Source organism: Suillus subalutaceus (genome assembly GCF_016647625.1).
Source record: "Suillus subalutaceus strain FC151 chromosome Unknown DFJ58scaffold_16, whole genome shotgun sequence".
In the NCBI taxonomy this organism is placed as follows: Eukaryota; Fungi; Basidiomycota; class Agaricomycetes; order Boletales; family Suillaceae; genus Suillus; species Suillus subalutaceus.
Window position 1 is genome coordinate 401,040 of NW_024540265.1, and position 24,872 is coordinate 425,911.

At 47.4% G+C, this 24,872-nt stretch overlaps 9 protein-coding genes and 1 pseudogene across 10 annotated transcripts; 5 read left to right on the plus strand and 5 right to left on the minus strand.

The window, feature by feature from the left end:
• Positions 1–38: 38 nt before the first annotated feature.
• DFJ58DRAFT_679242 (fungal hydrophobin-domain-containing protein) lies at positions 39–772 on the minus strand. The gene is made up of 3 exons (XM_041383176.1): positions 471–772; positions 252–414; positions 39–197 (listed from the first exon to the last, which is right to left on the minus strand). Exons 1-3 carry the CDS (start codon positions 593–595, stop codon positions 150–152), a joined length of 336 nt encoding a protein of 111 aa, XP_041247994.1. The 5' UTR covers positions 596–772; the 3' UTR covers positions 39–149.
• A 2,304-nt stretch (positions 773–3,076) lies between these two features.
• Positions 3,077–3,461, plus strand: DFJ58DRAFT_838267 (uncharacterized protein; the record flags this gene model as incomplete). Its single annotated transcript, XM_041392446.1, has 2 exons — positions 3,077–3,094; positions 3,132–3,461. The coding sequence occupies 2 exons, from the start codon at positions 3,077–3,079 to the stop codon at positions 3,459–3,461; spliced, it is 348 nt and encodes a 115-aa protein (XP_041247995.1).
• Positions 3,462–4,497: 1,036 nt separating this feature from the next.
• Positions 4,498–6,825, plus strand: DFJ58DRAFT_130308 (uncharacterized protein). The gene is made up of 8 exons (XM_041378779.1): positions 4,498–4,610; positions 4,661–4,780; positions 4,830–5,070; positions 5,122–5,330; positions 5,383–5,547; positions 5,595–6,266; positions 6,314–6,401; positions 6,455–6,825. Exons 1-8 carry the CDS (start codon positions 4,545–4,547, stop codon positions 6,562–6,564), a joined length of 1,671 nt encoding a protein of 556 aa, XP_041247996.1. The 5' UTR covers positions 4,498–4,544; the 3' UTR covers positions 6,565–6,825.
• Positions 6,826–8,313: 1,488 nt separating this feature from the next.
• Positions 8,314–10,506, minus strand: DFJ58DRAFT_904535 (permease for cytosine/purines, uracil, thiamine, allantoin-domain-containing protein; the record flags this gene model as incomplete). The annotated part of the gene is made up of 13 exons (XM_041394916.1): positions 10,204–10,506; positions 10,067–10,157; positions 9,909–10,016; positions 9,792–9,851; positions 9,623–9,742; positions 9,536–9,572; positions 9,446–9,477; positions 9,191–9,397; positions 9,094–9,139; positions 8,919–9,043; positions 8,765–8,884; positions 8,588–8,693; positions 8,314–8,562 (listed from the first exon to the last, which is right to left on the minus strand). The coding sequence occupies exons 1-13, from the start codon at positions 10,370–10,372 to the stop codon at positions 8,314–8,316; spliced, it is 1,470 nt and encodes a 489-aa protein (XP_041247997.1). The 5' UTR covers positions 10,373–10,506.
• A 250-nt stretch (positions 10,507–10,756) lies between these two features.
• DFJ58DRAFT_723957 (Mob1/phocein) lies at positions 10,757–12,726 on the plus strand (the record flags this gene model as incomplete). The annotated part of the gene is made up of 3 exons (XM_041385076.1): positions 10,757–11,061; positions 11,121–11,256; positions 11,323–12,726. 3 exons carry the CDS (start codon positions 10,757–10,759, stop codon positions 12,724–12,726), a joined length of 1,845 nt encoding a protein of 614 aa, XP_041247998.1.
• Positions 12,727–13,969: 1,243 nt separating this feature from the next.
• DFJ58DRAFT_130401 (uncharacterized protein) lies at positions 13,970–14,574 on the minus strand. Its single transcript, XM_041378780.1, has 4 exons — positions 14,448–14,574; positions 14,319–14,390; positions 14,134–14,270; positions 13,970–14,080 (listed from the first exon to the last, which is right to left on the minus strand). The coding sequence occupies exons 1-4, from the start codon at positions 14,472–14,474 to the stop codon at positions 14,005–14,007; spliced, it is 312 nt and encodes a 103-aa protein (XP_041247999.1). The 5' UTR covers positions 14,475–14,574; the 3' UTR covers positions 13,970–14,004.
• An 80-nt stretch (positions 14,575–14,654) lies between these two features.
• DFJ58DRAFT_679250 (thioredoxin-like protein) lies at positions 14,655–15,530 on the plus strand. The gene is made up of 4 exons (XM_041383177.1): positions 14,655–14,846; positions 14,900–15,054; positions 15,105–15,167; positions 15,219–15,530. Exons 1-4 carry the CDS (start codon positions 14,781–14,783, stop codon positions 15,433–15,435), a joined length of 501 nt encoding a protein of 166 aa, XP_041248000.1. The 5' UTR covers positions 14,655–14,780; the 3' UTR covers positions 15,436–15,530.
• Positions 15,531–16,595: 1,065 nt separating this feature from the next.
• DFJ58DRAFT_714473 (amidase signature enzyme) lies at positions 16,596–18,572 on the minus strand (the record flags this gene model as incomplete). Its single annotated transcript, XM_041384027.1, has 9 exons — positions 16,596–16,853; positions 16,911–17,039; positions 17,065–17,356; positions 17,406–17,493; positions 17,549–17,624; positions 17,678–18,016; positions 18,045–18,300; positions 18,335–18,472; positions 18,538–18,572. 9 exons carry the CDS (start codon positions 18,570–18,572, stop codon positions 16,596–16,598), a joined length of 1,611 nt encoding a protein of 536 aa, XP_041248001.1.
• A 1,146-nt stretch (positions 18,573–19,718) lies between these two features.
• Positions 19,719–19,794, plus strand: DFJ58DRAFT_t46 (annotated as a pseudogene). The gene has a single exon. The product of its transcript is annotated as a tRNA-OTHER (tRNA).
• Positions 19,795–22,647: 2,853 nt separating this feature from the next.
• On the minus strand, positions 22,648–24,684 carry DFJ58DRAFT_714474 (uncharacterized protein; the record flags this gene model as incomplete). Its single annotated transcript, XM_041384028.1, has 9 exons — positions 22,648–23,177; positions 23,226–23,345; positions 23,407–23,613; positions 23,635–23,832; positions 23,875–24,051; positions 24,178–24,325; positions 24,383–24,420; positions 24,452–24,526; positions 24,585–24,684. The coding sequence occupies 9 exons, from the start codon at positions 24,682–24,684 to the stop codon at positions 22,648–22,650; spliced, it is 1,593 nt and encodes a 530-aa protein (XP_041248002.1).
• Positions 24,685–24,872: the final 188 nt, after the last annotated feature.

Below are 24,872 nucleotides of genomic sequence, written 5' to 3' on the forward strand. Positions count from 1 at the left end.
AGAGCAGTGGCTGTCAGTTAACTCAACACAAAGAACATCGACACATTGCTAATACGGAACCTCTTCAAGCCCGAACAAAACTGTAACAAACTAACGACTGTCCATAGCTCATCTCCCACATTGCAACCACGTTCCGCCACCTTCAAAGCTCAGATGTTGATGTTGATGGGCGTGCAGCCGATGTTAACGAGCCCGTACTGCAAAGATAACTTTGAGAGGTCCGAAATGAAAGTCAAAGGCTGAATACGTACATATTGATTGTCGCTGCAGCAGAGTGGCTCCTGAGAACAGGTCGCGCCAGCGCCAGTGCCGACAACGGAGATTGGAGTGCAACTAAGACCGACACGACCGAGGATGTCGATGTCAATTGGAATCCCTCCATGTGCCGTCGCGTTCTTATTGTACTCATCGGCCTATTGTTGGATTTTAAGCATGAATTATGGAGGATAATTAGCTTCATGGAACCTACTGTCTGGGTCCCTTGGCAACACTGGATGTTGCCTGTGTCGCACTGGCTGCTTGTCTGGCGGCGAGCAAGGGGATTGGCAATTGCGAGAAGGCAGAGAGACGTGATGGACAAGAGACGAATGAACATTGTGCAAGACTGATATACGAACTTTGGCTAAGTAGTGATTGAGGCGGTGGGTGATCAAGGAGCTGATGGGCAACTTGAACTGAGGAAGAGTAGGCAGAACTGCCAAGTTTTATACCTGTAGATAGACCTCTTGACTTCGGAATCTCATTGCAGTCACCGAGGCGCCGCTCTGTCAGCAAAGTACTTTTAGTCGATGCCGACGGTGTATGTACGTAGGCGAACATTCTACGTTGCGATTGGAACTCCCCTCCAGCGTTGTTTGGATCGAGCTTTCCTCTTGGGCATACAAGTCTGTGAAACTTTGCTGCAAATTGCAATCTTCCGAGCTCTCCGACCCACGGTGTTGCAAGAAACCCGAGGGGACGCGACATTTGGCTTTTCCCTCCCCACGTTTGAGCTGCATGGAAGATTTATACCGTCTAGTACCGCGGCCACACCTCAATAGGACCATGACTGCGAATATGTTTGATGATGATACAAGACTTGAATCAAGATCTTGACGTTCGGTGATGTCGATACCTGTCTTAAGAGCCTCAAAGCACATATGGAGTCATCGCCTGCAGTAAGTTAGAAGGTGCCACATATATAAGTACTTGGAGTAGCCATGCATACAGTGATCGTGATTATTACTTACAAATTGAAACATTAATGTCCCTCGGTAGGCACCCTCGGCGGGGGCACTGAGTACTGAATCCTCAATCGGAGGGATATCTTTAGGCTTGGTTTTTGTGTTGACTGACATTCCGAGTCGGGCGCACTTGCACTGCATAAAAGATGTCCGAAGATTACGAACCTCCGAGGTGAAGTACCATCTAGAAAGGATATAGCAAGCTGGAATCACGCCTACTACGTGCCCAACGCCATTTGGTCCGTCTTCGTCTTCTGATATATTGCAAGTACTTGATACGTTGACCGACAAGGCCGGGTTTCCCTAAAACTTGGCTGAAATCGACGAAGTGATCTATACCGTTTAGATTTTGCCATGGCTTTTAAGGAAGATACTCGCTAGTTAAAATGCGACTCTGCGGCAGTCGCATGACTGCCCGAGTAATGATATTAAACCAGAATCTACTATCTGCAGAGTCAAAGCAACCTGTGTTAGTAAATCTTGTTCATGAGACCATTCATGAAAATGGAATCTAAGTAAGCCCCAGCGCTAACTTGAATTTGAGGGCGGCACAGTTTAATTAATTACTGTAAATAATATTAATGATCATCTAATTGATAATTTATTACGCACTTAACATTTCCAGGCCGCAGTTGCCGACCCTCTTGCGTACGAGTAGGCTTCAAAGTTGATCTTGAGCTCAACCATTGAAGAATTTTCTGCCTTGTTCGGTACCGAGCGATCACGTTGCCCCGATCACTAACACTGGGTGTTGCTGCGTACGGACATCACACTCCCGAAACGTTCAAAGCCTTCTCTCGAACTTTTTTCGAACAGTTAAGGCTAACTTCATACCACTTTAAGGAAACCTGGCTAGGGTACGAAGGAATTTGACGCAGCCATTGGGAAAACGCATGGATATCATCAAATGAGCCTGATACTGGCTTGATGTCGAGTAATTTTTGGAGCGATGGAAACGAAATTGAACTTATCACTATACCCATTTGCAGGCCGCATGAACAAAATACATGTCTTTGACATCCATTTACACGAATGGTGAGTTGTAGCCCCTCGTGCACATGAAAATTGTCGAACGCCTGGTGAGGGGGCCGGTTACGGGTTTGCCGTTGTGTAGGACAATGTTGCACTTGTGCCATCATACCGTATACGAGCCTGGCCCATGATGGGCTACTTCACTGATACTAACAGGCTGACCCACTTCATTAGCCATGGTCCGTGGAGTCTCCCCCCGTTGTAGCGTATTACCAGTACTCGGTTGGGATTCGCACCGACCCACTGCTAATCATGCCGTCAACAGCATGGAACCATGATCATGCCCTGCTGCGCACCCGTCTGAACTTGAGCTTGATTCACAGTCCCAATATCCTTACATCCCTTCTTGTCCAACTCCTCATTCTGCCATTTCTCTGCCCATCCTCCGAGTTAATTCTCCGAGTCTCTTGTCTCCATGTCGCGTCGTCATGCCCGGCAGCTTGGAGGGTCGCTTGACCAGACTCTAAGGTGATGCAACCTTGGTATGCATCAGAATTTCATCTCATGGTCTTCACCCACAGCCGTCAGCGGACAAAATATATAAGCGCCCTCCTGGTACATCCACGCAGGCATTCACGTAGCCATTAACCTCGACTCAAGGAGACACTGGACACCAGTCATCCGTCCAACTTGTGGTGATATTCTGACCATGTAAAACCTTCTACCGAGACTCCCGGACGCGATTCTAGTACTCATCATCTACTTTTGGATTACCACCTATGTCATCACTGGAGATCGGAGCATCCTTTGAACTCGGTCGAATGCTTGGCTAATGGCCATGGGAAACTCATTGGAAAACTTGAGACACAAGCTGCTCGATCATGGAGATGAACCATTTGGTGAGTGATCTGCTTCCTATTCGTGCACATGTACTAGCCTCCTGTAGAGCTGACCTTCCCACCCATTGATGAAACCTGCCCTGCTCCCGTATCAAAGGTCGTCTTTGCGCACGATTACGGGCAGGACGACGAGACACTGCTTAATGCGAGTGATGCCTTATGGGCTCTTGAAGCACGTAAAGTGCAGTCAAATTTTGGGTGCGAGATTGTTCGACCCATGGATGCAGACCGCGCACGAGTTTCCGAATGCATGAGTAAGAGTGGTGTCTCGCACCTGAGCGATGCTGTGGAGGATTTTGAGTTCGTTCTGGACCGGTGTCCAGTCAGCCACACTGACTACGCAGCTGCTCTCAGCAATGTCACATGAGCTCAAGGGTAGGCTCGAAAGGATTTTCAAGACATGAATTTCACCGTCTCTCTATTCTGGGATGCGCTTGGGTTGCGATCACACGGCCACCCTGAAGGATCGCATTAGGGGAAATGGTAAGGAATATATGATCCGCCGATCAGCGAACTTCCCTTGGACGCATCTGATGAAGGCATCCACCTTTTGACGAATCTCGTTTCAGCTCTGTCCTCTAGGCTGTCAACACTGTTCCAGAACCCTCCACGAGCTTACACGGGCAGTAGAAGCACACTTTTGAAAATGCGGTGGGATATCAATGAGCGCATACAATGTCATCGTGGAGTCCTTTCTCTGCCCCGAGGAACATCGTAACCATGCTGAATACTTTTGGTTTCTCTCACGCTTCGTTTCCATCACCAAGGTGCACGTCTAGATGTTGGCGAGACCATCTCTTTGTACGAAGAAGTGCTGCGCCTAATCTCGTGGCGTATTATTGGACGATCTAGGTGTGCCCTCCCTTACCGTTTCAAGCAATATGACGACAATGAATCATCGAAGATATTGGTGCCATTTAGAGAAGCGAACCGAACTGATGAGTCTAGACGCGTATTCACCAATTTATGCCATGCTATTGAGCAGGCTCTCTCTCATTGAAAAACATTTAATACGCTCGCAAATCATGTTTGGCGGCATGGGCTATATATTTCATGCTGGAGTGAGCGTTTCGGGTGATGTTTATCTGTCAGATTCTCGCTCATAGTACTGGCATGAGTTCAGTTTGTTTGTTACTGAATGTCTATTACAGGAATTATCTCGCAATCTGTCAAGCTCAAATAACAAAAACAGAATGCACTAGCGGAGGCGAATAATTTTAATGTGCATCTATAAACTGTTTGCTGCCAAATTCCAATCCATCATTACTTCCTGGAGTCGCCGAGGGACTGTGCTAAACAATGAACGATTTTCATTGGCTGACTACGCAGTACTACATATAGTATTATTACTATTAAGTACCTTCCCAGTGGCACTGCGATTACATAACACAAATTCGGTAGCACACCTGATCCCGATCGCAACTGCGAACTACTATGAATCGCTGCATCAATGTCTCTAAACTCCAAGGATACCTTGCTCAAGGCGCTACAACTGTCGCCTGACCTTAACGATGAGGCATTTAACCTCGCATCATAATTGGAATTTTTGTCTAAGGCGATTCAAAGGCAATTGGCAGAGACATCTCCGCCATAATAACAGTTGCGGTTGACGATGAAACACACCAGCCATCTCTCAAGACTGTATACGATAATATTCTTCAATATAATGGGGGTCCGGCCCTTCTTGTAAGTAACTTGTTCTATCATATTTCGGAGTTCAATGGACTTCCTGTAGGAACCCCTCGACGTCCTGCCTGATCTCCTTCGGTGCCACCGTAAAGAGGCTGTTGACCTCATTAGCTTGATTTCTGAAAACAGCAGCCCGAAGGAGGTGTTGATTGTCATCCAGGAAACTCTGGAACAGCTAACCCAGCTAGCCCGTGAAGATGAAGATGAAGATGAAGATGAAGCTGAAGAGGAGCATGTTCCTGGATCTGTCCAGTGCCTTATCAACGTTATCATGTTGTCTACAAAATGTGAGCGTACTACAGGTGTCGACCGACCGCTAACATCTTAGGGTTTCACAGCTGTACCTAGATTAACTCTTGGAAAGAGGACTGCGCTGAGCGTAGTCTCACCCTTGGTTTCCGGTGTTAGTTTAGCGGTTTCTTCGCTAGGAAGTCACTTCACGCGGGATAGTGGGCGTTCATTACTTGCAGGGGTCTCTGGCATGTCGGAGGCATTCTACACATGGATCTTCAAAACAGGCAGCGAAGCGAATATTGCGGAGGCGAGGGTCTGTCTACAGCATTTGCGACAGACAGCTTTGCAGACTCATTAACTTGCAGAAAATTATCAGATTACTTCTGGACACGACTGTTTTGGCTTGTGCACCGTGTATCAGGGCATCGCTATGTGCCAGAGCTTTCGAGATGCACTATCCTCGTCTTACACTGTCTTCTGCAATCGAACCCGAGTGGCAAGAAGGGGAACAGGCCATTCTGAGCGTACTGGTAAGTCAGAGAAAGCGTGGAATGTCATATATTCTGAATCGTATTAGACTACCCTTCGGGTAATGACCCTGTCACCACAGGATGTCTTGGATAATCCGACAATGAGTTCTTTGGTTATACTTGCTCACGAACAACAAAACTATCCCCTACCAAAAGATCTATCCTCCAAGTTGCATTCGATGCTCATGACTTCAATTCAAATGAATTTCGCTCTCGATGAGTCTCTCTTCCTTATCTTTCGCTGCGTTACGCAAGATCGCACACAGCCCGAGCCCGACTTCCCACCTGACCTTGCCACGTCGCTATGCATAGTTCTTCCCGCTTTGGCAAGCACGCATCTTGACCCATTCGTCAGGCATTTCAGTCTTCGACTGATTGCACTTATTCTTGCGCAACTGCCATCTGTGTTACAACAACAGATCTTGATAACCCTAGCATCTGATACGGAGTTTCCTCAGATGCGGGCGGCCGCCATTGGTCTTCTTAAGGGATTCGTTCTAGAAGCACTGCAGGTCCCCACACCGTCAGGAGAACCAAACGTATTTGCGTCACCACTGCTCATAAGATCCTTCGGACCGATCCTGTTCAGGACGATGCCGTCTGATTATTTGTCGACGGTCCAGGTGGCTGGCGATATTGAGAAATCCTTGGAGCCCTCTCGGATCGCAGAGGTGCTATCATTTTACTACGTATTACTGCAAAGGGACAGGGACAACAAGGTAAGTTTTTTTGTCCATTAATGCAAATAAAAATGACGATATCCCAGACCGGTATACGAGACCCGGATAACATCGCGAGCGTAGAATCGTCATTACTGCGGCCTTTGCGCTCTTTTCTAGAAAAGTGGTCGAACGGTACGAGGATGTCGTATTTTTCGCTTCACGTAGCCTGACAGGTTCTTCTACAGCTAAGCCTGTTCTTTCTTTAATCTCCCTGCAGATTGGACTGGAAAGAATAGACTATGCCAAGACTATGCTGTACAGATCATCCGAAGCCGGCAATTATGTAACGCACTAGGCCACACTAGGTCGCCGAGTGGAGTGCCCGGGATAATGAACGCTGCGCTGGCCGTTACTGCAGTCCGCGAACGCTAGTGAAAATCTCTGGAGGGAACTTTCGGATTGGACGCCAGTTGTCCGTTGTACGTTAATGTTGAAACATAGAAAGTAGGCACCGCTGGCCAAGGTTACGTTCAGACATTCGGCTCATCACAAAGCGTCCAAATCAGTTTATTCCCGTCAGAATAATCTGTAATAAGTACCCCCCTTACAGATTTAAGGTTTATTGGGTAAGACCGTAACGGAATGACACCCGGCATCGCGGCACACGCGTGAAATTATATTCTATCCTGGATTATTTAGGCCCACGGGAAGTCACCCAATGATTGTCATTCATTGATTCAGATAGTGGCGCCTACAGATAACAATCATTATTCACCAGTTCAGAACTTCCGACATTGCCTGACTTGTACCTGATATCTTCAACCCCGGTCATATCCACTGTGTTGGAACCCAACTTGAAAACTACCTTGGCCATCATGATATTACTAATTGGATCGCTTATGCCCCGTCACCATCACGCCGCCGCCGACGGTAGTATTGTCGGCAGAACTGGCAAAACCATGTTAGTGTGGCGGATGCGGCAGAATCGCCGATTTTTTGATGGTACTAGAGATGTCTATATGGATGGAAGACTACTAGATATTAAAATAACATCGAGCCAATGTTCCAAGTCTTTGCATCCATGATCCGTAACCATATAGTATTCCCGTTTAGCAAACTCAATGGTTAGCGCGGAGCTTGCCGAGCATCTCGGATGTACTGATTTCAATATCCAGGAAACCGGCCTACTAGTATAGCAGTACTTAGCCGTTGTAAAGAGTTATGATAAGTACCTCAATTCACGTTATGATACGTACACTAATCTGAAGACTGTACGTCGGCGGCCTCTACTGCCCGCAGTTCTGCATGTCCAGTGGAACCTGAGTTCTGCCACATTTTGCCCGGGAGGTTCTGCGATCTACCTGGCCCACAGTGCCAGTCATGCCCTGCCACATGGCAGAACGACAGAGTTCTGCCCACAACAGCACAACCCTAGCCCCGTGGTTTAGCATCAAGGGATCTCTTAGAAGCTTAGAAGTTAGAAGCTCTTGAACTTGTGTTGTCCTTGCAGGTCACGTGCTCCAGTGGAATTTGCACTCTTTTAGATGATTCCTGGCACCCATACGTGTATTTATGTATACACGATACCGGGACCCGTGCGTGCTGTACTTGGCACTCCAATGCCACGTCGCGGGCATGGCTGGGCATTGCGACGAGTCCACGCTTCGACACAGCAGTCTCTCAAGCGTGATAATACTTCCATGAACCAATAAATTTGCCGCACGCTATCAACCACACTCCACACTTATTCTCACTCAAACTCACGAGGGCGAAAGCGTGGACGCTGGAATTTGATATATTTCTCCATGGCTATATACTACAAGATCGGCCCTTCATCCTTGAGATGGCTGCATTGAGTCACAAGGAGCGTGGGTGATGTCTCGGAGATTTCGATTTGCAATGAGCTGTTCGTGAGTATACATTATCTCAGTATGGAAGGTACGAGCAGAGACGAGTAGCCGGAAGTTATCATGGTCGAGGAATAGGAGCGACCCTAGATTGTTGTGATTTAAGGTAAGAAATTTTAAATATAGGCATAGCAAGACGGTACACGTTCCATAGTCCATCGTACATTTAACTTGCAACTATCTCGACCGAGAGGTGCTTAATATTGGGTATTTTGGTATTTGAGCTCCAGCTTTCGGAGGGGCAAGTAAAGTAGGCCTGCAAGAGGGAATGCAATCTCGAAGCCGATGTCACCCGAGGTGATGCCGATGGGGCCCTGGTACCATATCTGGTTCATGCAGGGTATAATTAGGGCAAAAGACATTATGACAGCTGTAATAGCAGCTGCTCCCCAGGGCAGACGCCCAGGAACATTCCATATGGCGTGGTTATAGGTGCTAAAAGTCACCTTTGCGGAAGTAGTGGTGTTCGACCAGAAGGATGGCGCCGTACGCACTTGCCCAGTAACCGATTAGCGAAAGGAAATTGGTCAACGTCGTATAGAATTTGTGGGCGCCGACGATCGATAAAGGCAATGCACTGTCAGCATCCGAGGGAAAAATTCAAGATCAGCCGATGACAGTAAAGACAGTACAAATGGGAAGACGGACATTACCGTGCCAACGATCGAGAAGACATATCTGGGGACTTTTGACATGGCCGGGACCATCACTTGGAAATTGAAACAAATAGAGTAAAGCGTGCACGCGATGTTGGCGGTGACGCTCAAACTGAGAAGGACGGTGAGGAATTTCCCAAAGTTACCAACCGGGCTGAAGCATCGCCTCCAAGAGGCCGCCGACATTTCCATCCGTTCCGTAACCCTCAGTCCAGCTAGGAACGTTTGGTGCAGCAAGGACTGCCGCAGCTCCAAGGCACTCGAGAAGGACCTTGGAGATAGATCAGAAGACGCTCAGGGTGGATGAAAAGGCTGACGTACGATAGGCACAATGTACCCCAGATATGCATACCAAAAGATCCTGGACCTGGAAAAACATACTTAAGCGTAACGCCACAGGGCATCAAATGTAACTTACCGACGAACGTTTGGCGAGTAGTACATCGTGAAATCGGATGCCATTGCCGAGTAGGTAATAACGAATCCAGCAATGACAGATGCGAAACTGAGAATTGTAGCAGCAGTTGCAGGTTCCGCCGGTTGAGCGTTGTACAGGTTCTTGCCACTCACGCCAAGTGCAACCAAGAATGCGATAAGAACTGGGAACCACGAAACACGTTCGTACCTGGGAACCGTAAAACTAGAATTGTGATGAATATAGAATGCCGCTTACCAGTTGAGTACTCTATAGCCCATGAAGGAGACCTGGAGGTGTGAACATTGTGAATACAAAGGAATGCAAGAGTCACGTAAGATAACGCACGAGGAGCGCAATGACGAAAATAATGACAATGCCGACACTGATACGGGTTAGGTAAGATAAACCGATTTTGTGGGATACCATACGCACTCCCAGCTCATATTACTTGACACGCTAGCTAGTGCCTGTCCGCCGAGTATACCATTAAGGATATTGAAGCCACACAGGCCGATCAAATTGAGGATGGCGGGTATGATAATGCCAAAGTAGCTTGAAAGAGGATCAGGCAGTAACAAATATGGAAAAAAAGCACACATACCCAAAGCTATATCTAGATTGAATCATCTGACGCATACCAGTTTGAGGACCCCAAGTATTGCTGTGGAAGAGAAGTCAAGTTATGACCCGGTATCTACGTTCAGGAAAGTATACGAACAAATATGCAGGTAACGCGCATGCCAGGATATTAAAGAATAAGATAGTGAGACAGGAATCACGAAGTCCAAGTCCGAAAGCGATTGGACCGAGCGTTCCGGTAGAGAAGCTAGTTTATCTGTAAGAACGAGCTGACAGTCGAAATGCTCTGAAACTCACGAGAGAATGTTGAAGTTCATTGAGAACCAAACGAAGAAAATCTTATAGTATTGAGTGTCCACCCGCTCCTCTTCAGGAACTGGAACAGTGCCTATGAACGAAGATTAGATGAGTTTTTGGTTGTAAGGAAAACCCACCTCGCTCCTCCACGCCCCAACTGAGAAGGGACCTTGCTATCGGGTGGGAGAGCCATCCGTGCTTGTCTCCGGGGATGACCACAGAGAGATCACTAGTGGACGCGGCATCCTTCTCAAGGTCGGTGACTGAGTTCTTCTCGTGTGGATGATTGTCGGGCATCGTGATCATAGAGATGAATGAGGGATGGCAATCGCAAACCTTCGCAAGGGACGCCCTAAATATAAGGATTATGAGGCACCATTTGAGTTAGATATCCACGCCTTGGACGTTTCAAAACGTCCGGGGCGGAAGAAGAGATCCCGATGATCATGTGGCACAGGTACAGGATGTTTTGGCAGTTTCACCGAGCCACTAACTCGGCGTGCCATAATTACCAATTGTTCGGATACATAAACAAATTCAGAAAAAAATTTATAAGGTAATGACCTAACGTGGAAGTTTATTTCCACAGTCATTTTCCACGAAATTTAGTCAACTTGTGAGACAACGTTTGCTTATTCGCGCTCAACGCTCTCGACGGCGACAATAACCTCGAGCTCACTGTCACTGACCATGGCGGTAGCCGTACTGCGCCCGTTACGCGGCTCACGCGTGTCCTCCTTTTATCCTGTCAAAACTCTCCCGTCCTTGTCCTCTCTCGATAGCGCATTCCAACTCCAAGAATACATTTCGCTTCTTATTCGTCTTGACGTCCATGATGTGAACTCAATAGTGTCTCTTCCGGGGAAAGCTGCTTTCAAGGACGCCGAAGAAAAGTCTTCTGATCTTCCTGATCTTTCTGAGCGTAAACCAGATAATCCTGAACGCAAGAGCGACGTAACAGTCGACCGAGGTTGCTGGATTTACGAACAACTACGGTACCTCTCATGCTTACTTCACCCAGTTACTTTATGCGTTAACTGTGTTCGGCCATCAGACGTCTCGCACAAGACCTATCTCATCCCCTCATCACAATGTTGCAGCAGGAATGTACTCGTAACACCTGTCCCGAGATGAAGGCGGGAGAGTGGTTATATTTGTGCGTCGCACACGGTAATGACGGTGCTATGGAGGTTCGTTTGACATATCATTTAAAAAAAATATGGTTCCTCTAACTGCTTCTGTATATGTCACCTCAGCAATGCTGTGCTATTGATTACATCCTTCATACGTTGGATAGCGCAACCGCACTATTAAATTCACCTCGAGCTTTCCCATCTCGGTACGTCATGATCACGTCCTATAGAATCTTTCTTGATATACCTGCCTTCGAACTCAATCAATCATACGTACTTTTCGCGATAATCAGCCTTTCGATACCTCCTACCTCATATCGACACTTCTCTTCGCTTGCTCGTCGGCTTGGTAGAATATTTGCCCATGCGTATTTCCACCACCGAGAAGCCTTTGAACAAGCGGAGGCCGAATCATCGCTCTATGCCCGCTTCTTAAAACTTACTAGTCAATTCGATCTCGTCCCTACCGAGTTCCTTGTCATCCCCTCAGGTGCTGTCCTATCGGGCAGAAAGGGACGCGATGAGGATGTCGAACCTCCACGTCTTCTTGCAGCGGCCGTCAATCCACCGCGTGAGCGGGAAGATCAAAATGCACCTACAGCAGAACAAGCACAACCTCCGAATGTTCGCGAGAAGAGTCCTCCGGGACTGTCCAGTGACAGCCCGATTGGCACCGACAGTCCACGCCGGCTGGGACGCAATCGCACAGACACTATGGTGTTCAGTGAGGGGTACAATGTTGCAGAGGAGCTTGCAAAAGGCGGCGACCATGGTGTCACCGAAAGCGATGCTTTATTGCATACTGCGCTATCTGCTGAGCCTGAGAGCTATTCGCAAGCCTCGTGGTCCAGCCAGCCGAGTGAGTTCCCTCCCGACAAATTTGGGTTTGACGTCGAAGAGGTCCCCGTCGAAGAAGTGCTCGTCGACGAAGTGGCAACCGTCACCGGATCAAACTCTCCACCTCTGGAAGATCTATCCTTGGCGTTGCTTGGGGACACCAGCTCAGCTGCCCCTGCTGAGCCGCCTGTACTGGAACACGAGATAGAGACGATTCCAATTGTTGAAACAATTGAGACCATTCAGGAACAGCCAGCTGTCGAGCCTATAGTTCCTCACGAAAAGACCGCTGCCCCGGCCGAGCCTTCAAGCCCAGTAGCCTCTGCAGCTACCGAAAATGTTGAGCCCGGTGTTACAGAACCTGATGTTGTGGAGGAGCCTGTAGCTGCTGAAAAATCTGATTCACCGGAGCCAGTTCCAGAATCTGAAAAATTACTTGAAACACCCCTCGACCCTTCTCCTGAGGCAGATGCAGTAGTCGCCCACTTCGTGGAACCTCCCGTGCCATCATCTCCTGAATCTGTCTCCGTCGAGGACTCCCCCACGGAGCCCGAGGTTAGCCTTAACCTGAGCGAACCCCCGCCGTCAGAGCCAATACCCCCAGAGAGCGAGAGTGATATCACGGATGAGGTACATGATATGGATGAGGAGGCGGAGGTGGAGGTGGAGTTAGTGGAGGAGAATTCATGAGGTTCGATCATCTGCTTAGCTGTGTTTTCGTAGCATTGTTCTGTTTTTCCCCATTTCTTACTGTTTTGATGTCACTGCGTGTCGACGAGAATTTTCGAAGGTACGAACTGATTGATTGACTGAATATAAGTGTCTGATCATAGTAGCACTTTTGTGATCGCAGGCTACTGTCTGGATACCTAGGAATGCACTTGCTCTGCTGAAACTGCCTCTCGAACGACTCAAATAGATGCTGGCGTCGTCATGACCGTATGATAAGTTTCCTCTATACTTCCGCATCACTGTGATTGGCAGATGTTCATCACGTCTACAAGTGTGATTAATCGCCGAAAACTTCTAGCCTGGAATTTCCGGATCTCGAGGGACGGGCGCAAGCTCTGGCGTTTGAACTATCTTTAAAATTTGCTCATTCATATATTCATGCATAACGCAAGCTGTTGATCCATGATGTCATTGTGTTGTCAATGGTCATGTAAATGATCGACGAGATAACACCTGATAACACTAGTACTGTTTAGATCGCGAATCGCAGTTTAATATTTAATGTTTATTTCTCGTTTGCTCGGGGTGGAGATCATGCACATGTTTCAGCCTCAGCAGCCTGCAAGTTTCTAATGTAGGGACCGCTGGATTGGCGTTGCAATAATATCAATGGGTCAAATAATGCACTCCATCGTGGTCCGTGGTATGTGGATATGCGATAACGTAGTAGTGATTCATCGTGATATTAACCACTACGCATACGTAGTAGTCTTCCATTTATTCATATCGATAGACCGGATTTCATCTTGTTCCCCTCGCCGCTTCTGTTTACTTGTGGAGCTCGACAAACAATGCGGGGCATTATAAGTACTAGTTAGTAGTACGCGCCTGTTTGATGCTTCGGATCGGGAATTAAACCGTGAATTCATCAGACAAACGCAGTGTGCTCTTAGGCCGTCGAAGACCAGCCTGGCTATTTAATATATAACCTGACGACGTCAAAATTCCCCGCCTCTCAAAAGACGTACGTCAGACTGGTCATCGTCGAGTCTAGTATACTCTAGGCCACTCAACAACAGAGCCTCATTTGCTGGATGCGCTATATCAAGATGACATATCCTGACAGTCGCTATCGTTGAGTATACAACAACCGGGCACAACCACACACCTCGAGCTCGCCCGAAATTAAAGGATCTCCAACAGGACACGGTAAACGGCCGGACTGATCAGATTCGAAATAAATATTCGAAGTCACTATTGGTACAATATGGGTGGCAAGTGATAATAATACTTTGTTCATGCACCGAAACCGTATAACGTGCGCCCCGACCGCTTCAGCGCATAGACGACATCAAGAGCAGTAACTGTTTTGCTATAATTCCTATGAGAAAACAAGCACTGAATTAAGCTGATGCTGGGGCTCACCGCTTAGCATGTTCGGTGTAAGTGACGGAGTCATGAAGGACGTTCTCCAAGAAAATTTTGAGGACACCGCGGGTTTCCTCGTAGTTGAGACCTGAGATACGCTTCACACCACCACGACGGGCAAGACGGCGAATAGCCTGAAAAATATGAGCATGCGAATGATTATAGAACGCCATACTACGCACTGGCTTCGTAATACCCTGGATGTTGTTGCGAAGAATCATTCGGTGACGTTTGGCACCGACCTTTCCGAGACCCTATTGCACTCTGAGCTGCGCGAGCCATAAGGTGACACCAACCAATATTTTCTGCACCTTGCCGCCCTTTCCGCGTCCAGACATGTTGTATTATGGACTAGGTTACGAGTGTCAGAAAATTGTACAAAGGGGCAGATTGAATACGCTGGAGTAGATGATGGTAGTAGTGAAAGAAGGTGTAAATGCAGTCAGTGTCAATGATCAAAGCTGTGCGTGTCTTCAAAGCTGTGGACCTCACGTGACTGGCTTATATGTTGCTTTCCAAGCACGTCATGCAACTGCCAGCAGCTTACTTATAACGTCGACAGCGCCGGCAGCCACGTATAAAGCCATTGCCCACAGAGCAGCGTTCTTCAATCTCTCACATCACATACTTCATCTAGTCTCATAATGGTTGCTGAAATCACCACGAAGGAAGAGCTCGCGAAATTCACCAGCGATCCCAAGAAGCTCACCGTAAATATCTGTGTCCTCAGTTGTTCGAACTCAAGTGACTCGTTTGCTTGTAGGTCATAGATTTCACTGCAAGTTGGTGCGCCCCTTGCCAGACCATCAAGCCGCTCTTTGAGGGCCTCGCCAAGGAGAACGCCAATGCGAACTTCCTCAAGGTTGACCTGTCGGAGGGAACGAACGAGCTCGCCACTGAGTACTCCGTCACTGCTATGTTAGTTTTTCATCATCTTGGAATGTTTCTTCTGTCCTCATATTTCACAGGCCGACCTTCATTTTCTTGGTAGGCACGGAGGAAAAGCACAGGATCCGTGGCGCTAACCCACCGTTCGTTCACGAATTGTCATTCTTGTGAATGCACTTTAACACATATTCTAGTGCCCTCAAATCAACTGTCATCCAGTATGCCCAACCCGCATCTTCTGGTGCGTTCTCTGGACAAGGCCGAACCCTTTCGGGTAAAGGTGGATCTTCATCATTCGCGCCTACTTACAACGTATCAAACAGCTTAACCGCCACATGGTCGAACACGAGCCCTCAAGTGAAAGTTTTAATTGTACTTTGTGCAGCATATGTATATTTCTGGCTGATATAGAAAAGATCGAGTTTGTAGAATCAGGTTTCCTGCTTGGTGTACTGCGTACGGATACGATAAGATAAATCAAATTCTTATCGGATTTGATCTTGATGAATACGGGGGCGCATGATAAGTCTGAACAGGCTGAACAGCGCAGTACGTTCGGATGAAAACCGCCAAGGCAATCCGGTTTCCTAGGTGATCATGATCATAACCTCAGGAGTCAGCGTGGGGCGGTTTAATTCTTGATCTCCACAACGACAGCATCATGCACTGCGGCCGCCCATGCACTGCGGCTGCTAGCGCCATATATGATCATAGTCTGAGCCAAACCGCCAGACTAGGCCCGTAATGTTCACTATCATGATGGTCTACTATTTAAGTTGACCCGATAAATGAATGGCACAAGGTACCTTAGACCTTGGCAGGTATGCGATCACGGACTCCGTTGCATTCCTTCCCCCACCCCAGATTCAGATCACCGTGACGGTGATGATGCCTCCCCGATGACGCTAGCCTAGATTCCCGTGGTTGCTTCGTCTTAAACATTGCCGAAGCGCAACTGTCATGGTAGCGGTCCTCGGGGTTTTGGCCTCCTTAATCGATAACAAGATACTATGATCTCGTCACTGGTGGAGGAGTCGATCATATAGGTGATTCCACCGCCCTAGTCATACCACGATAGCGTTGGTATATCACGATCCACCACATTGATCAATTAACAAATTGGCTGCAAATCAGCTTTGCGATTCCAGAAGATATCGGGTTCTGGCACTTGGCAACTGGATATGATATCCATAAATGTTCCTGAAAGAGTTCAGCTTCCGGTAGCATCGCAGTGGATCCGGTAAGCTGTCATTTGAAATCTTGCGGATATGGTTGACGTATGGCTCCAGCTGTCTGCCAGACCTGTTGAAGGACTTTCAGATTATGGCTTAACGACCGTGCCGCGTAAAAAGAAAGATGTCTACCGATTGAAAATCTGTGCCTTTGTAGAATCTGGGAAGTGATCTCTTCGGGGCGAACCATCCGGAACTTCGGCCCCCGGGGCCCGGATTTAAATCAAATGTGCTGATGCTCCCCATCTCTTCCTGTCTGCTTTTTATCGTCACTCTTTCCGAAAACTCCGAAGTACAGATGAATGATATACATGTCAGGATTGGCAAACAAACACATTTCTACAACGGCAAACCGACATAACCAGTTCCTGCCTCCCTCATTAGACGTTCGATCAGTTTCATGCCCTCCAGGACGCGCTCCTCTTCAAGCCGTCTTCCTACAATCTGCACGCCAACGGGGAGACCTTCCATGGCACTTGCATCATACATCCGGTAGTAGTTTCGTTCGATGGCGTTTCGTGGACGGAAAGTACGCGGGAGAGCATCAGCTGTCGCATCCACATGCGTGATTGGCATAACCCCCGCGCTATAATCAAGCTTTCAAAAATTCAAAGTGAATTTCAGATCGGAGCTGTTCCAGGGAGTGGAACATACCAGGTTGAATAGGAACGTGTACCCACACGCTTTCCATCCGTGCCTCATCCCTCCGTGAGGAACAGCAGGAAGACTGTTTGGCACTGTAAGAATGAAGTCAACTCCCTCATCGCCCTGGCGGCCTTCGACCTCCGCGTCTCGCCACACTTTGAACCAGCGAGAACGATAGTCCCTCCCTTCGCGCAATTAAAGCATAGAATTCTGGCATGGTCTTCTCATAATGGGTGTCGATCAGACCTGCATAGATAGGATCGCGGCGTATGTAGCGGTAATACCAAGCATACAGTTTCATGACGAAGTAGGGGAGACGAAAGCCCCGGAACGCTGAAGTCATTCCAGCATCATTGGACTCGAATACGCGATGGTTTTTGGAAGCCGTCTTGCCGCCATCAGCGAGGAGGAGCTGTGACGCGATCTGAAGGCCTTCGTATGGGCTCGGGCACTTCCTGAAGTGGGGATAGGAAACACTTTCAGAAAAGAAGAATTTTGACCTACAGAGTGACAACTTCATGGCCGTTCTTCTCGAGTATCGCAGTAACTGTTTTCAATGCTCGCGCGCAGGCAGGTGAGGGTTTCACAACCCCTTTGTGCAAACATGAATATGCTGAGGTTTAACTCCATAGAGATGCTCCACTTACCGTCATCCCACAGGACACCCCACCTGATGGGATGATCTTCTGGAAGCTTGACATCTCTCCAAGGAATTCTAAGAACCTATATCATCATTAAGTAACTTCACAGCACTAGTATTCGGAAACTTCAGTTACTGAGTAGTCATAGTTCCAAGGCTTCATCTGGAACACAGCACGCCAGAAAGTCTCTAGATCTTCCAACGTTCTGGTCATAGGGCTATGTGTTGCGGGAACGCCTTCCTGGCCAGGCATACTGGACGCGCTGCCTTGCTTCAAGAATCTATACATACTTGATTTGATTGAATAGACACCAGAGAAGTGCGCAGGAGCCCGAACGCTCCCCGCAACATCTGTGCCTATCGCGAGTCTGGCTGCACCGAGCGCAAGGAGTACGGCTTCACCTGCTGATGAGCCTCCTGAGGTGTAGCCCTTCTTGTGGGGATTATCGGTAGAACCAAAAACATCGTTTGTCGACTCCAATGAGAGCATAGTCATTGGGAACGTTCGTCTTGACGTATGGAACGGCACCTGCATCCCGCAGCAACCTCACCAACGCGCCGTCGGCGGCCATGGGTTTGCCAACAAGAGCCGAGTAGCCCATGGAGGAATCCCAACCCTTCACGCTTACCAGGTCCTTGAGCGAGACTGGGACACCTGCCAGCGGACCTGATCGGTTCGCAGTTTTAGCCCAATTCTCTGCAGATGCAATCATGACCTCAGTTAGACAGTTTGTCTGAGCATGCGCTTGAAGGGCTTTTCTTAGAGTAGGCCACGAGGATGTCGGATGGAGACAGGGATGAGGTTTGCACAGAAGCCACCAGAGACGAAACTGAGCGAGACAGAATCTCTTTGTCTTGGGATGTTAGAGGCTCATGGTAGATGGGTTTGAGGGATGCGATTCGTTCTGCTCGCTCTTGTTGCTTATCGCGACTAGTATGATTACGGTCCTTGTCAGAGTGCGTTAAGGAAACCGACAATGCTGATAAAAGGCTCACCAAGCACGACGGTGCGACAAGTAAGAGAACAACATGTTTTCCGAACCCGTACTACCAACAGTAAACCTTTCAGAAACCCTCGTCAGTTAAGGAGGATCAGAGCAGAGTCCAAAGCGTCAGACGCGTGAGAAGACTAGCAGCCGCGAAGACGCTCACGAGCCTCAGCTGGTTCTTATCGTGCTCACATGAGAGAGAGTTTATGTATTTATTACCTTGTATGCATCACATGAGGTTATCGACATTAATGTCAGCCCATGATTGTCAATTGGCTGTACTACGATCCCGCTTTTTGACCCCGCTATTAATATAGCAACATCACGGCGCCGGCGCCAGCCCCCGACTCGCTTCAAGACTCCTCGTATGTTTTGTGTCCATCGAACTAGTTCTTTATTTTCATTTTGCGTTGGCAAACGACTGCTATACTGTCAATTCTTCGACTCGTATTACAGACGTTCATCTTGACCAGTCTTAGCCAAGTGGTAAGGCATCAGAGCAGACCAGAAACATTGGTAGTGCGGATTCAAAACCTGCCGACAAATGTTCTTATCACACCTTGACATTCACTCACGGACAGTTCTCCGGCGGTTCATCCCAATTTGCGAAGCATCCTGGCCAAGGGATTACCACAACAGAATTGAAATCTGTTTCTCTTGGACTGCGCAAGTTCGAAACTTGCCGATCTTGTTTTCTATTGCAACACGTCTTGATGATTCCTTCACGATGGTTTCCTCGGAGGTTCATCTCAACGTCGTCCTGGCCAAAGTGGTTCAACAGAATCCAAATCTGTCTCCTGCCAGTGAATTGTGCCAGTGCATGTTCGAAACCTGCTGCTGATGAGTTCTTTTTCTATCGGAACATACCTTGAAGATTCACTCATGGATGGTTTCCTTGGGGGTCCATCTTAACTCGTCTTGTACCCAGGTGGTTTCTACAACAGAATCAAACTCTGTCAAACCTGCCGATGATAATGTTTTTTTCCTATGGAACACACTTCGACATTCACTCATGGATGGTTTCATCGGATATTTATCTCACTGGTATTAGCCAAGTGGTTACCGCATCAGAGTCAAAATCTGTTTCTCTTGGACTGTGCAGGATCGAAACCAGCCGCAGGAGAGGTCTTTTTCTAACGGAACACACCTTGACATTGACTCATGGATGGTTTCCTGAGGTCCATCCAACTGGTCTTAGCGAAGTGGTTACTACAACAGAGTCGAAATCTGTTGGCCTGCGCAGGTTCGAAACTTGCCGATCTTGTTTTCTATTGCAACACGCCTTGAAGATTCCTTCATGATGGTTTCCCTCGGAAGTTCATCTCAACTTCATCCTGGCCGAATTGGTTACCACAACAGAATCTAAATCTGCCTCCTGCCCGTGAATTGTGCCAGTGCAGGTTCGAAACCTGCTGATCATGATGAGTTTTTTCTCTATCGGAACACATTAGCCAGGTGATTATCGCAGCAGAGTCAAAATCTGTTGCTCTTGCACTGCGCAGGATCAAAACCTGCCAAGGGAGAGGTTTTTTTCTATCGGAACACACCTTGAGATTGACCTGTGGATGGTTTCCTCAGAGGTCCATATAACACGTCTTAGCCAAGTGATTACCACAAAATCTGTTGCTCTTGGAGTTGTTCGAAACCTGCTGACAACATTTTTGCGGTATATAGATCCTCGGAGGTCTTAGGCCCAGACATTGCGCCTAAACCTCTTTTTATGTGATAGTATAAGGAATTCACTTTCATGCGCTGCGAATGGCTTCAGCTTTCCTTGGAAAGTTTTCCATTTAAGACGTGGTACCCTGCAGGCTGTGCTGGGGTTGTTACGAATAGCTGAGGAGGTCCGCATTCGTAGTGATTTAGCGTTTCTGTGCCGTATACTCCTGCGCTAGCGCTCAATCCCAAAAGACTTGACCTCTCCCTCTGTAACATGTAATATCCGATCCACCCTGCTCCAACTCCTCGTGTCCGACTAACTGTTTTGATCCATTCGAATATACAAGAACTAGGACTGGCCAGACCCTGACTTTCACTGTGGGATGATTAGATTTCAAGTTCGTTCGTTCCTGAAAAAACCTAGACGGCAGGGCTCGCCGCTTTGCCGGTATCGATGGAGGCATCCAAAATGCGTACGCGTATACGAGTGAGTGGATTTACCAGAATTTACTTCCTACCGCTCCATACTTTTGAGGATATCCCAAAAACAATAGAATGTGCATTGCGCCAGGCAATCCCCATCTTTCCTCCAAGGCACGTATAGAGCGATGACGTTCTTTTCGATCGGAACTGATCCTCTGGTAGACCATGGCGAGTCTGGGCGAGAAACTTATGCGATATGATGTGTTTGAAAGAAGTTGTTCAGAGGCGTACAAAACTCGAAACTGTCAAAGCGATACAAATGAATTTCAATATTTCTACTACTACAAACACATGAGTCAAGATTTTTGGAATAATCGAGGCTTGGGTGTGCTTGTTACATCACTGGTTTAGAGTTCGACTGTGACTTCGAGGAACGAAGTGGAAAGTCAATTCACCACCGGCAGTTGTAAAGCTTTCGGCCTGTGTACAAAATTAACACTGAGAGGTCAATGCAATGGGTTTGAGACGAAACAAGGCTTACACAAAGCACCTGGGTGCATGAGGTCAATATAACGAGCCCTGGCATAAAGCATCGAAGCCTTACCTTTACCTAGACAGCCGGGGCTTGGGTAGCAGTAACGTGAAATGTAGCAGTCTCGTCCTGTGTACAATATTAATATCGCGAGGCCAATTCATGGATTTGATACAAGGCTTACACGATTGTACTGGGAGCATTATTACATCTGAGGTTCATAATATAATGAGGTTTGGTACTAGGCACTTACATTATAATTAAGGGTCGCATGCTGAGTACATTGTATCACGAGGTCAATGTGATGAGGTTTGATACAATGCAAGTCTTACAACCACCTGGATTCTTCTGGGTAGATTGTATCGTAAATTCAAGGCGATCAGATTTGATACAAAGCAAGCCTTACCGGGACGGGCGTGGGAGTGGCGTCACCGTTGTCTACACATCGTATCGTGAGTCGACAGAATTAAATTTTGTGCGAAGTCAGCCTTACTCGTGACAGAAGCACAGCTTGTAGCAACAAAGGCTGTCAAGGCAAGCAGAACATAGAGGGAAGAAGAGGAGAAGCGAGGGAACATGACGGTGAGTAGATCTATCTGTGACGATGCTGCTGAAGTGGGTGTTCTTGAGAAGCACACAAGCTCCAAATGGATCCATTTAAGTGTTCTTCCATGAGACGTTGGGAACCTAATCAAAAAAAATTCCAACATATCTGGTTGCCAATGGACACGTACACGGTGGAATCAACAAGAAGTTCCAGCCCCGATGTTATTTTGCCCTTTGATGTCATAGGCGCGTCTACAGCAGGCAATATGGAGATTGCTACGCAGGTCATACGCGATGTGACGGCAGGTGACCCCTTGCCACGGATTCATCATGACGTTGCTATTATAGATCAATAAAATCGTTATTGAGTAGGGATGTCGTTTAAAACTTTTTGATGTCATACTGCGTCATTAGGCACTCCCACAGCAGACATAAAGATATTGTCTGCTATAGAAGCATTTAACGACGCGGTATGACATCAAAAAATGAAAATAACAGTCCTACTCGATAACAATTTATCTATATTATAGTTGTATTCAAAGTGAAAAAAATTAATGTTTTGAAACGACTTTGAATCGTTCATTGATCCATAATAACAATGTCATGATGAATCCGCGGCAAGGCATCACATCGAGTATGGCCCACGTAGCAATCTCAATTTGCATTTTATTTCGTCCAGTTTATTTCTTGAGGAGCAATATATGTTTTGATGGCAAGCCAAAAAAAAACTGATGTGAAATTGAGTGCCTCAGTTTTGTTTTCGCAGTTCATTCGAAACGGGCGTTGCAAGCGCTCACATGGTGCCGAACAGTCGACAGTCCTCCCCGAAGACGTTGAGTGACGCCTTGCTACCCATCATGACGTTGCTATCACGGATCCAGCTAAGAGCTGATTATTAGAGAGCACATCGACCCGCCTTAACAAGCACCACATATGAAATCAAAGCGCACTCAATTGTTATTCATTTTTGTGAGGAGTTGAGCAGTCTTGAAGCGTGTTGTGTATGCCTTGTGTCCACACTCCAAGCTCTTTCTCTAACGACACCACTGTCTCGCGAATATTTCTTCCGAGCTCACCGCCGTCGTTGTTTCTGCCAAAACCGATAATCAGTTCGTGTCTAGCACGCACTAGTGTTTCGTATGCAGCTTTGAGTCGCGGAGGGCCGGATGGTGGGAACGCGATATTTGTGGGTGGTGACGTGACGGGGCGGGGTTCATCAACGGCCAAAAGCTTCCCGAGCTCCGCGAGGGCAACGGCACGTACAGGGTGGCCATCACAGAGTATGACGGATAGTCCCATATAGTGCTTAGCTGCAGTACGGATTGTCTCGTCCAGCAGTTCTTGTGCTATGTCTGCCGACAATGAAGACAAGAGAAATGATTTATGGAGTCCTATCAAGGCCAATAGCGGGTGACAAGATGGCGTCAGACCGGCAGACACAAGGATCGGAATGATGTTGGTCGTTAGCTGTAAGGCCCTATCATGATCTGTAAGGAAATATAAGATATCTTTCCTGCGCAACATGGAGGACGAACCCGTATCTTGAATGGAAGTTGCCTTCTCCAATGCTTCTTGTCCAATACGAAGCGCGTCTATGATAAATCCAGGTGTAGCCACAACTGCACGGCATTTCACACATTGATATATCTCGCTTTCTGTTAGAAATGCAGTGTATGAACGACCAAGTTCTAAAGTATAAGTTTCGATTGTCCTCACCATCACTAGGAGCAGGGCACATCCCTCCACACGACTTTGGACACCATATGGACTCACGAGGGTCTATTTTGTTGTCGTCATGACATAGCTCACACTGGCATGTGAAGTCATATGTCTCCTTCAATGCAGCCTGTCTTAGAGAACGAGGTAGGGTGGTGTCGATATAGGAGGTCAGAATCTGATAGTAATCCCTGGTTAGTGAAAGCGCTTCGAGAAAGTGACCTATACTCGCCTCCTCATTGGGTGAAATGTCTCTAAGAGCAATGACTTGCATCTGCGGCTCCTCCGCGTAATTCCGAGAAGACCGAGGAAAAACTATGACTGCACCTGGATCACAAGAATGGTTGAAAAGTGCAACAAGCGGCGAGACCGATACCCCCACTGGTGTCAATGAGGGTGAAGTTAATGCAAAAGTATTCGTCAAAACTGCCAGGGACTAAGTATGTAATGCTCGAATCATTTGATGACCAGTGCTTACTCTTGAAATTAAATCAGCAAGGTCGCCCGCAGATAAGATGCCAAACTCCGACAACTCTCCAGGAGAAGACAGGCCAAGATATCGAACCAGAGAGTGGGCAAGATGAGTATTGTTTTCAACGAACCGAGGTTGCAAAGAATGTCGATCTAATCCCACCCCGATTATAACTTGGCACTTGAATGTGACATACAACTCACGAGACTGCAATGCATCGATTTCTTTTGACTGTCGGTGCTGTTAGCGGTGTGATCCATGAAACACAAACTTTTACCCACCCAACTACTGTCAAAAACCCTTCCTTCTTTTTCTGCCACAAGATTCGACCCAGCACCTGACAGCATCACTTGGGACAGATAAGTTTTTCGATGGTGCTGACTTGGCCCATTTCCTCAATGCAGAACATTCGAGTCGATGAAGTGACCAGTCATTTGTCTGACACGTCTAATACTAAGGAATTAGACCAATGAAAAAGCTCATTATGGGATTAGTGCAACTAACAGTGTTGCAATACCGAACTGTGTGGCATCCAGTACAACCTCAACAATCCCGAGTTTGATGCGGCAGCACAAGAGGAGCAATGCGAGTCCAAACACCGGCTAGCAAGTGCAAATGAATAAGGTCTTAGTGATATAATAACAGAACCTATATCGTGTAAGCGATGTGTGGCTCAAAAGTCAGATCTTGCAACAAATTTGCTAACCAGCTTTGATTAAATTCTTGGCCCATAAGCCCCTGCCTGAGATTGCTGATATCCGCACCTCCACATTTTCTGGTATGCCGTGGTATACAGTTTCCTCCATTAACTGGGAGTTGAATGTATTTCGGATCGTCAGAATGTATCGGTTTTGGAAATAGTTTGTGGAGTGGGACTCCTTGGAATGATTTGTAGAAGTTACATACGATCTTGATGCCTTGGAGTGCCTTGATATTTAAGACTTGCAAATGACATGATGCACCAGAAAGTCCGGGAAATATTAGCCAGTCTGTG